This window comes from Trichosurus vulpecula, assembly GCF_011100635.1.
Source record: "Trichosurus vulpecula isolate mTriVul1 chromosome X unlocalized genomic scaffold, mTriVul1.pri SUPER_X_unloc_1, whole genome shotgun sequence".
NCBI lineage: Eukaryota > Metazoa > Chordata > Mammalia > Diprotodontia > Phalangeridae > Trichosurus > Trichosurus vulpecula.
The window spans coordinates 10,145,035-10,157,480 of NW_023494377.1; the positions used below are offsets into that span (position 1 = coordinate 10,145,035).

The 12,446-nt window shown below is 42.0% G+C and overlaps 1 protein-coding gene across 1 annotated transcript in view; it reads right to left on the bottom strand.

Moving 5' to 3' along the window:
• Window positions 1–2,645: 2,645 nt before the first annotated feature.
• Window positions 2,646–12,446, bottom strand: part of CHIC1 (cysteine rich hydrophobic domain 1) — a 45,082-nt gene continuing 35,281 nt past the window's right edge. Inside the window, exons 4-6 of the mRNA XM_036740400.1 lie at window positions 11,605–11,661; window positions 10,783–10,842; window positions 2,646–9,065 (exon numbers count right to left, since the gene is read on the bottom strand). Coding sequence (XP_036596295.1) covers window positions 9,015–9,065; window positions 10,783–10,842; window positions 11,605–11,661 — 168 coding nt within the window. The 3' untranslated portion in view covers window positions 2,646–9,014. The remainder of the gene's footprint in view (window positions 9,066–10,782; window positions 10,843–11,604; window positions 11,662–12,446) is intronic.

Here is a 12,446-nt window from a genome sequence, read left to right on the forward strand (position 1 = left end):
AGGACGGTGACTGAGAAAAGGTTGTTGGGTTTAGCATTTAGGAGATAACCAGTTACTTTGGAGAGGGTAATTTCTGTTGAGTGATGAAAAAGTATTTGGTTTAAAATTCAGAGACCTCACTTCAAATCCTACCAGGTCCATTACTTATTAGCCAGGTGAGCTTGGACTAAAGCAGGGGTGGGGACCTGCCGCCTCGAGGGCACCTACAGCCCTCTAGATCCTCAAGTGGAGCCTTTGACTGAATTCAAATTTCACAGAACAATTCCTTTTACTAAGGGCATTTGTTCTTTGAAGTTTGGATTCAGTCAAAGGACCACACTTGAGGATCTAGAGGGCCTCGGGTGGCCTTGAGGCCACAGGTTCCCCACCCCTGCACTAGAGGTTCTTTAGTCCCTTCTAGCATGAATATTCTTTGGTTCTAATCATAATACATGATCTCTGCCTCTAAGGAGCTTAGACAAGCAACTATAATTCAATGTAGTCTGTTAATGGCATCAACAGGTCACAGAAAGTGCTGTGTGTTCAGCTAGGAGGGCTCACCTGGACTAGAGGCAAGGACCTAGGAAGGGAAGGGGGAGGTGGCACTGGAGCTAGGTGTTAAAGGATGGGCCAGGGGAGATGGGAGGGCAGGGGCTGTGTTCTTGTTCTACTTTTCAATCCTGTGAAGTGGGGCACAAGTGGTTGAATAGGAAAAAAAAATCTGTTGTAGGCCTAGAGCACAAAGAGCAATTTAACACACCAATTAATGTGTGAACCAAGGTATCTGTTGACCCGAGCCTTTCCCCACCCTCTCACTCAGTTTCCTCATCTGCCAATTGAAGATATTAGCCTAGGTGATTTTTAAAGTACCTTCCGGCTCTAAATCCCAAGATGTATTTGTTGAAGAAACCAACCATGCCTTCATAAATCAGGAGTAACCTTACTAGAACAAAGCATTGCCCAATCATGGCATCATGGTCATTCTGAAACTTGTCTGTTTTATTAAGGCCCGCTGAGCAGACTTTATCTCAAAGTGAAATGCCTGGCCTAGGGAGGGGAAAGATGGGTTGTTTTTTTGAGGAGCCTGCTGATCACCGGGTCAGATCCCAGAGGCTCACATGATTGCACCAGCTCTTTCCAATGGCCAGATCTCCACCCTGTTCCTCCTTTCTGGTGCCGTAACAAATAACTCTTGGGAAGTGGCTGCTCTGAGGAGCCAAATCAGCCTGGTGGCGAAGCATTCTAATATCTTGCAATCAAATGCACTCAACCTCCCTCCGAGCCCCAGTTGTGACTCAGTGCCTGGAACAGACCAAAGGCCCTTGTTATTCTTAAAGACCCAAGCCAATGGTAACAGTTAGCTTTCAGGCCTGAGCTCCGTGGGGGTCCAAAGGAAAAACAAATTGCCCTTCTTTTCTGCCAGCACGCAGCTGAAATGCTAATCAATTGAAATAACTGTGACAGAGACACCCAGGAGGCGGAGAGGAGAACAGGGCTGGAATTCAGACAACCTGCACAATGTCATTACAGAATGTTTACTACACCTCCACGGAAGGCTCAGTTTAGAAAATGTGCATAACACATTGTGCAGAGGATGCGCAAAGGCTAGGCACATTTCCCAAAAAAGAAGATATGAATGGGATTAAATGCTGTATTTCCACAAGGTTTCCCATATGTGCTGCAGCCACCCCCCATCCCTAATCACCAAAACAAGGAGAAGGGCTCCTGATAAATCATGTCCACAGCACCCAAAGCAATAAACCCATATTAGTGGCTTGGCATTAACCAAGCTGTGGTTACATTAGACCCACTGTGTACATCCCATGCCAGAGGACTAAGATTTCATTGACAACAAAGGTGGTGATTCCTTTACCTCAAAAACCCTTGGAGGGCCCCTCTTCCAGTTCCTTCTCTTCTCAGGGTCCTAGTGTCCTTGCATGATGTTCTAGTCATCTGTAAAGAGAATGTTAAAGATGGAAGACCCATGGAATCTGGAAGGGTCTTGGGTATATGGAATGTCAGTGCTAGAAGGGACCTTAGAATACAGAATACTAGAACTGGAAGAGAACTCTTCACATGAAATAGTTCAGTTCCATTTCCAAACATGCTGGGAAACCCTAACTACAGGGTCTTTCATTCAGTTTGCTGCACCTTTGACATTGCTGATGGGTTAAAAAAACCTCCAGATGATGATTTATTTGCCTGATACTGTTTTCACATGTTCAGTCAGGTTGAGTGGTAAATCAAGTAGATGGTGTTAATCCTTGACTTCTTCATACACCCACTGTGGAGCACCAGGCTCTCTAGAAGAGTAGATTCCCCCCTCTTTCAACAAAGCAGTAGCATTTGAGTCTTATGTTCAACTAGGCCTAGTTACACCTGGTTGCTTGTCTTTCCTGTTCAATTCCACAGTGAAAAGGTAGTGCTCTGGGTCAAGAGCAAAGTCATCTGAAATCACCTCCCTTCTTGGAGGAGTTCCAAAGCACAAACACAACTCAAAGTACCTAACAGCCAATATCAGGCATGAATCCATCATGGACTCACAGAGGATTGATAACATGCCAAAGTAAAGCTGGAGAAGAGAACCCCGAGTATCTACTTTGAAAGGATTAGTACAGAGAGGAGGGAAAGATACCCACAAAAAAACAGGATTTAAAATGACTATCACTGGTTTGCATTTGACTTTAATTTTGCAATCCTGAGATAATCAATTTTACATCTGACAAATGAACAAAGACAAAAGCAGCACTGAAAGTCTCATAAAAGCATGTTTCTTCAGTTTTGGCACAGCTATATAAGAAGAGTTCTTCTGGGGGTAGGAGGAGGGTTACTACATTCTACAGGAGGGAAAAAGAGAATTCAACAGGTTACATAACATTTGAAGGTCCAGGAGAATTCTTGGTTTGGATAGAAACGATTATCATTCTCTGCTGGTAAAGCTGTTCCAACAAGAGTCCTCTGCCACGAAACAGAAAGAGTGGGCAGCTCAACAGAGTGTCTTGTGAAATGACCCCTCTCTGGCTTTTTGGCCTTGCTCTTCGTCATTGTTCCAGGAAACACCTTGGAATCTTCTGATGCCTCTTGTTTGGTAAATAACTAGGGGTGCCAAGTGAGCTTGGTGATTACACTTCATTTTACACATTGATAATTAGTTTAAAAGCTTCATCTAGTTTAAAACACTACATTTATTGAGGAGACAACAAATAAAATCAAGTTTAAAAGAATTTTTTCCCAAATAAACCAAAAGGATGAGAACACAAATAACACTCGAGACATTATTGCTTTAAGTTGCTGTTTATGTTAAGTTCCCAAGCTGAAGGGACCTTAGTTGAAGATACTTGGGAATTCAGAGTCCCATGCTGGAGCATAACAGCATAACATTCTCAACATCTGCAGTACTTTGTATATACACTAAATGAAGTCATTTAAATATTTCTGTCTCAAGCGGAAGCAAATGCTAACCTGAAGCTACAATACATCCCCAGTGCAGCAAAAACAGACCAAGAGTTTGTCATGCAAGACAACACTTAAAACCTGTAGAAACGGGGGGAGAAAACCCTGTGTGTTTAAAATCAAAGGGCATCTCTGTCACCAAACCAAGTCTAATAAGAAGCAAAAGGATAATACGGACACATAAGAATGTGTGAAGTCTAATCTGCCAGGGGAACTCCCAAACCACAAGTGTTTGTCTAACAGGTAGAAAGCTACAGACATAGAGAACCTCAGAGCTGCCCTAAGCCAAGCTGCGGCATTAACCTTGTGTGGTTCAACTAATAAACCAAAGATGGATCTAAAGGGATCACTTCCAAAACATGCACAATGGTGACGTTCAGAATGTCTGTCAGTAGTCATCCAGAACACTAATGTATGAAATGAGCCTCAATTCCCCTGTGAGGTAGGTCCAGATTTGTTATCCTACAAGGACATGAGGTACAGAGGAATTAAGTCACTTATCGAAGAGAACTCAGCAGAGCCCTGAATTCGGCCAGGAATGACTTGCATTTGGATTTCTAAACCACTTGACTTTCCATGTCTCTGTAGCACCCATCCCATTCCTATGATCCGTAGGGTGTGGTTCTTTGAAAAAGTGAGCCAGATGCTAAGATGTGAAATTCTTACCCTATAAAATGTCCAAATGGGTCTTCCCTCCCACCCCCATCTGCCCCTGTCATCATAGTTGGGATTCTTGCCTGGATAGTAATTGGCAGCTGTGAATTCAGATCCCAAAGACTCAAGGAGCCAGAGTCCCTCAGGGCCTTAGCCCCTCCCTGGTGATGAGGCCCCTCTAAAAGAGGTATTAGAGCTTACCACTAGGGAGGGGCCCAGGATGAGGGGGAGGGAGGTAAGGGGATGGAGAGGAACTTCAGCTTCCTCGGGTCTTTGGAATCTAAATGTGCAGCAGCCACTGTACACTTAGTTGATCACCAAATATCTATCTACTCAGTGGCTACTAAGTGGGAGGCATTGACAACTGAAGCTATGGGTGGCAGAATTAGGGAGGACCCAGGTGGTGGTGATGGTTCTTACTCTTCTTCCTCTAGGGTAAGAATTCAGAATGAAGTATTCCACTCCTGAATTTCCTATGATCTGGGGGACTGGAACCAACAAAACAGAAAATGTGTGCTCAGAGTCAGGAGGTGGAAAACTAGAGGGAAAAACATAAAAACTCCCTTCCCTTTCATCTGCAGAGCACAGATCCCAACCAGTCTCTCCCTTCTCTGTGGAGAAGTCTTACAATCCACCCAAGCTGTGCACAGTCCTTGATAAAGGCCAAAAGGCACCTGCCTGCCAGGCTATCAGAGGCCCTCCCTCAGGCGAGTTTCACATCTGAAACTTAAATGAATTAAAAAATAGCCCCATGGGTCAAAGTGCTCCAATTAACTAGCTGGGAGTAAAGTTCTGCCTCCCTGGCCTGGCCCAGGCAGGTTAATGCAGTAAAATCTCAAGACAACACGCTTTTATGATTTTAAGCTCAAGTAGTAAGGGGCTACTTTATTTAAAGTGTCTTTTTTTACTTGTAAACAAAAGTGTTAAGAACTGGGAAAAATAAAAACTATTTTCTGAAATGTACAAATCTTACAGCCTTTTTCATTAGGAGAAAAAAAATACCCCTCAGACCTTAAAAACAACTTCAAACACAGCTCAGTAGAAATGGTGAAGATTGCTGATCACAACTAACAACGATGGGAGTTATTGCTTGAAGCTGGGTGATGTAGCCACAAGTGACTTGTTAGGGGTCACTCATATGAGGCTCGATTTCCCAGGGCTTCTCTTTCTTCCAAAAGGAAGTGAAATGCCATTCTTCCATGCTCAAGAATTGGCCTGAACACTGGTTTATTGGGCACATGGAAATGAAACTTCCTTGAGTAGATGGCAAATATTAGTGAATTGCCAATATTTTCTGACACTAACATTCACCATATGATTGAACTTTCCCCTCAAAAAAACCTCCCAGAGAAGGGACCTTAAAGAAGAAAAGAATAATCTATAGCTCTTTGAGGAAGGTGATTTTTTTAGCCTATCTGTATATAGTCCTATTGACCAATCTGTTTTGCTTCTTCCCCAGCCCCCAGCTTTAGCCTAATATCTTTATTCAAGATAGACAAGGCACTTTTCCAGCAACACCTTTAATACCTCTACTGGTGGACTCTTATGGTTGCAATCCTAATCTAGTACAGGGAGGGGAAGATGGGAGAAGGGAGGTATGAAGCACCTGACCCCTGACCAGGAGAACTATAACCTCGGAATGAATGAACATTTGCCTGTTTTGGTTTGTAAAACCATATAAATGGTTTCCCTTGCACCAAAACTGAAATATAACCAGGTGTGCCAAACGATCCACCCAGGGCTGGGGGAGGGAGAGATGGGCAAGGACATCCATCCATCCTGTCCTCACTGTCCATGAAGACATGAATCTCACTGAGTAGAGAAGCACACACAGTGTGGAGCCTCAACTACTGTTTCAAAGTGGGGAAGGGGGTGTTCAAGGGAGAAAGGAGAGAGGGGTTTGGAAAAAAAAGAAAAGTGATAGGAAGGCAGGAAAGATAAGCTTGGGGAAGGACAAATATCATACACCCTCTTGGACAAACCAAACATTACTTTGTCCTTTCTCCTCACACTGTTTTGTGAAAAGAGCAGCTAGCTGTGTGAGCAGGGAGTTCCTTTGGAATTCCATCAAGCTGGCTCCACTTTCCACAAAACATGTGACAAACCCAAAGGCTAGATCCTGGTACAATCAATGAGAACTGGATTCTAACTCACTCTGAGGGAGCAACCAGCAGCCACAGTGCTCCGGTGTCATCATCAATCAATAAACCATCATGACAATGTCACTGAAAAGAAAACAAAATCCCTAAATGCTTGACTACACCTAACTTTTTTGGCTGACTACTCAAAAGCCATTTAAAAACACAAAGAAACACAAAAAGGAGAGAGAGAAAGAGGGTAGTGTCTGGATAACTTCAGAAAATGAGCTGAGCATGACTAATGAATTAGGCAATTCTAATGTAATGAACAGCAGCATTAGAAATACTTTTATAAAGCCATCAAAGTCTTTACAATTACTTCTGCACCCCACACTCGCCCCTTCCTTGCAACAGGCTTCCCTCACCCTGGATGACTTCTGCTCCTGGTTATCTACATTTATGTGTTCCAGGTTTCATGGAAACAATTCCAAACTTGCTGTCATTGTTCAAACAAAATCAAGGGGGGGAGGGGACTTCTAAAAATGACAACCAAAGGGACTGACCAAATTTCAATTCCTCAAGGAAAATGAGACTTGTGGGGTTAACCCTCAACAGCTATTATTATATTAATGAGAACCAGACATTTAACACTAGGCTGGAAACCAATTTTTGGTATTCAAATGTCACAGTCCCAAAAAGTGGCATTTGGATGATGCTGGTTGGAAATGAAACCACAGATGTCATTTTCCCTAACCCCCATAGGAAAACAAAACATGTTAGGTGAATTTTCAGAGGTATCCACCTTATTACCTTGGCAAATGAACCTCTGATTTTGCAGCAGGCAAACATGTAATAATTAGCAGGCACACGTAAGCATATTTTTTGTTTTGCTTTTTGTTTTTTTGAGGGGGGAAGGAAGAGAATAGAGCAGAAAGGCAGGAGGGTGTCTAAACAAAATATTTGTAACATAAAAACAGTTGGATGCAAAAATCTTGGCCTTTTACAGTCTCTAATAGAAAGTGTGCCTAAAGGGCTCCTGATGGCCACTATTATGAACATCATGGACCAAATAATGCTGTTCAATTCTAGATGTTTGTTCCTTATCACTGTGCATCTCCTTATGCAACCCTATTAACTTGATCTGGGCCTCCCAATATTTCATTTTTAAACTTCAGAAGAGTTGGGGAACAGGGTTCCTTCCTCTCACACTTACTGGTGTCCCAAGTACAGCCCAACCAAGTACCCTGACATGGAGGATGCAGAAGCTACAAAAAGCTTCAGCTAAACATATGCCTCAAATTACTGATATTATCCAAATGTTGAAAACAATTTTCTAATTTCTTCTTTGGGGTAGTTTGAAAAAAATGGCCTTAAACAAGGATTTGGGACACTCAATCAGTTCTGAATCAGCTACTGCCTAATCTTAAACTGTAGCTTCTCCATTTCAGGCTAAGCAGAGCACCGAAAGAGGAGGGGTCAGTGGCTCACAATGGTGCCTTCCTAACTCCCCCAGACACTGTCATGAGGCAGCACATATATAGGGGAGGCCTTGGGGTTTTGTTTTCTTTTTTCCTGGTAGGGGGAAGGCAGAGAGAAAGAGGCAGGGACATGGCTGATATCATTTGGGGAAGGGAAATTTGTGTGGGGAAAAAAAGAGAGCAAGCTAGAAAGGAGGCCGCAAAATGTCCTGGATGGCACAGGGATGTGTGTGTGTGTGTGTGTGTGTGTGTGTGTGTGTGTAAACATGTAGTCCAACCTTTCCCAACAACTAAGGTTTTTGTTTCAGAAATGTGTGTGTGTGTGTGTGTGTGTGTGTGTGTGTAAACATGTAGTCCAACCTTTCCCAACAACTAAGGTTTTTGTTTCAGAAATGTGTGTGTGTGTGTGTGTGTGTGTGTGTGTGTAAACATGTAGTCCAACCTTTCCCAACAACTAAGGTTTTTGTTTCAGAAATGTGTGTGTGTGTGTGTGTGTGTGTGTGTGTGTGTGTGTGTGTAAACATGTAGTCCAACCTTTCCCAACAACTAAGGTTTTTGTTTCAGAAACAGTGCAGAACATCAGTACAATTATGCATTTTAAGTCGACTTCTTACACAGACAACTTAAGATTGACAGCTGAACAATCCCAAGACAATTTGTTATGGCTTGGCCATAAGCTGGCATACACGGGTCTGTACAATCAAGAGGATGCTTCCAAATGTCATTCAGAGTTTACAAATCTATGCAGACTCATTGGCAACGCAGTAAAAGCAGTTTTACATTCTGGAAACCATGGCATATCACAGTTTAGATTAAGCAAGGAGGCAATATTTACAAGTCCTAGGTTAGGGCTTAAAGAGCCGACTCACTAACACAGGCGATGATTTTGCAAAGTGCAGGACCAAACCAGTGCTATTGATTGCATGCCCTTTCCAAGCAGGGTAGCGTAAAATGAGCTCTAGTTTCCAAAAGCTTATCTGTAAGGGTTTACGGGAACACGGTGCTTTGAAAGAATGTCCTAGACAAATGAAACATATTGAGAAACAGACAAGGGCTATACAAATGAAAAGGCAGCATGCTCAGAACAAGCTCTGTTTGTTTTAAATCAGCACTGATGTTAGATCCTTAGTGGAAACTATTGTTTATGTTAAAAACTCTGAGTGCAAAACACAAACCTCATTTAACAGGGGAAAAAATGTGCAAATTGCTTTCTTCTTAAACCAACAAAAATAACTGAGTAAGGAGACTATTCTAGCTAGCATTGTAACATTCTAAACACAACAAAATAGACCATCTCCTTTCCAAAATCATCTAACAAGGCACTAAGGGTAGAAAATGACAGGTAATGTGAAAGTGATCGGATTATGATGCTTTAGTCAGGTCGGAATATGGGATACTTTGGTAGGAATTCTATTAGGATTACCTGCAAAACAACCAAAAAAGAACACAGTGAAAAAATGATTTCCCATTTAAACATAGACATCTATCCTAATTTGGACTCAGTTATAAATACAATGCAAACCCAAGTCGATTTGAATCAGTCTCTCACAAATGAGTTTGTCTCTAAAGAGTAAAGTCAATGATCATCACCGTAGAGTACATGTGGTACAATTACAAGGGCACACAGCCAAATCATCCCCCCTTCTCTCCAGACCATAGTTTTCTCACCTGGTTTCTCAGGCCCCTTACAACTCAAACTCTCTATAATACTATCAATACTGAAAGTCTTAATTGTCTAACTAGATGTTTGTTTACACTCATCAAAACAACACCTTTAATGTGATTGCTGCTCTTTGGGGGAGGGGGGAAGGCACTACAGAGGGGCTCAATATCGACAAGGAGAAAAATGTGCTTTTTACAAGGTAGACTGGTTTGTTAAATCTTTTCTTAAATGAAGATTCAAATGGACCGGTCCCAAGTCTGAACAGGAGATATGACAAGGCAATAATACAGCCCAAGATACTCAACTGGGGAGCTGTTTATACCACAGCTGTGATCCTAGGTGAAGTCTCATCCTACAGTGAATTTTGGATTTATGATCTTGGGTGGTTTTTTTTTGGTTCAAAAGGGCTCAAGGGAGGGAGATTATAGAATTATTAAGAGCTGGAAGGAATTTTAGAGACCATGTAGCACAGGGTATTTTTAACCTGATGAATGAACTTTTTAAAAAATATTCTGAAAACTGCATTCCAATAGAATTGGTTTGCTTTGTAATCCCATGTGTTTTATTTTATGCAGATAAAACCTGGATTCTGAGAAAGGGTCCACCAGCTTCCCAAGGGGACCATAACAGAAAAAAAGTTCAGAATTCCTTCTAGTCCAACATCCAAATTTTACAGAAAAGGGATCTGGTGGGGCCCAAGAAGTAAAATATCCAAGGTGACAAGAGCTAGAAATTGCAAAAAGGGCACCCAAACCTTGGGACTTCAGACTTCGTGGCCAGTGGTCCTTTTTCCTCCACCACACCTTTTCATAATTCACTTTAAAGTCCTCATAAAAATCGATTTTTATTAAAACATACACTGAAGGATAGCAATTTGCTGTTCTGGACATAGGAAACCTAATACTTCAAATGTAGTTAAATGGCTCTTGTGTCTCTATGTAACTGACACTGGGGTTTCACAAGTTGACCATATGTGGGGATCAGTGGTTTATGAATTAAGAACACTTAAGCCCATCTTCAAGTCAAAAACCCAATTCACAATCTGTTTTCCTCTGCTTTAATCAAAGCTAGATAGCCAAAAGAAGAAAGGGCCCCCTCCACAAAGACTCCAAGTCCAATAGGTATTTTTCATGCATGTTTGCACAAGATGCCATTCCCAAATTCTGCGTCAGGCCGCAGCAGCTGTTGCTGTCACATCGACTTTGTTGCTATGGCTTGGGAATGTTTCACAAGTGGATTAAACTGGTACAACACTGTTTGTACCAGCAGAGACTTTTCTAAGGCATAACAATTGGTTGTAACTTTCAGGATAATTATGTTATTACCCATAACTCTAAAAGGGAAGACTGATGTTTACAGTAAGCAGTTCAAAGTAAAAGGAAAATGGGGTAGTCAACAATATCTGCTGAATTACACATTTTAAAATGGACACCCTCAAAGTAATGGGGAAAAAAAACCTATTTTTATACATACTTACATATTCCACCATATTACTACTTTCACATTTCCGTTTACTCAACTTCCAGTGCAGACCAAGCTAGGAAAATAAAATTGGTTAAAGGTGATCTCAGTTTCCTTCTGCAGCAATTTGGTCAGGTGACCTCTCTCAAAACTCTTCAGGGGCTCCCTAGTCCTCCCTGAGTAGAGGAAACCCCTCCGCCCAGCTTGTGGGGTGCTCCCTAATCTGGTATTCTGCCTTACCACCCTTACCTCGTTCTACTCCCATGACTGCAGCTGTGCTCTTGGCCCCAGTGGCTCCACCATCCAAATAAACCTCTGGATTCCTCCTCATCCAACCCAATGCAACTCAAATGCCCTCCCTTCTAGTCAGTGGAGAAGCACTTGTTAAACTCTTACTATGTTCCAGGCCTTGGGCTAAGCACTGCAGTTAAGAAACGCAAAAAGTCTTTTAGTGGTGAGGTTTTATTCTTCTACTAGACTCTAAGCTCCATGAGGCCAGGTATTATGTCTTATCTCAGAAGTTCTTCTATACAGAATGTTTGGCAACACACTAAGAGCAGGCTTACATTCTGGAAACCACAGGATACCACATTTTTCACTATGCAAAGAGGCAGTATTTACAAGTGGGGGGGAGGACCCTAAGTAACTTAACCATTAACAGAAGTAAAATGATTTTGCAGAATACAGGGCCAAGCCAGTGCAGTTAAATTGTGAGTCCTTTCTAAACAGGTTTGAATAAAAATATATCTAACTACCAAAAGCTTACGGGAATGGAAGCAGTAAGGGTTTACAGGAACATGATGCTTTGGGCTAAAAAATCCCACTCACCATTTCTTACCTTGTGGTATAATCTGTTATTTTCCCATTCCAACAACTTCTGAATCGACCTTCTTGTCTATAGGAGGAGAGAGAGGGAGAAAAAAAGAGCCAAGAGCGTTTTAGAATGTGGTTTACATACATTTTAATCCACTTAGGAAACTGTATTGTTTAATGTTTTCTACCTATCTAGAAGAACCCACTGCCCCCTTCCTCCCATTATCCCTCCCCCTCCCATAATGCTAAGTCAGAAAAATGCTAAAATAGTTGGTGCTTTTGGAAAGATCGTATTTACATGAAAAAGCTCTGTTCTACCTTCTCAAAAAGAAATGCATCCAAATGAGTCAATCATGAACTCGAATGCACTCAGTTCTTGAGACCATCATAAAAACTTAACCAAGTGTTTCAAACTGATAAACAAATCTTTAAAAAAGAACAAATCCAAGATGGTTATCTCTGTATCTTTGAACATGACCGCAGCTTTAATGGGCACGTCACATGCCAAGCTAACCAGTTTCCCTCTAGAAAGGCTTCTACCTGAGAAGGAGCATGATGCCAAGGGTATGATGCCAAAGGATATCCGTATCAAGGAGTGGGTAAAATACAGCCACTGAGAAACTAGCAGTGATAGCGAAAGTCATGAATGATGGAAGGAATGGACCTGGGAGATGAGGGAATTCACTGAATTTCCATCTAGGAAAACGGAGAGATTTGGCAAAAGTACCAGAATCAAAAAAGGGTCATGGAAGCACCGAGTTGGAAGGGGCCTCAGGGGCCATCTAGTCCAACCTGAACTTGACAAAGAATCCACTCTGCATTAAATACACCTTAAACCTCTAAAGCCTCTACTGCTTCCTTCTTTGG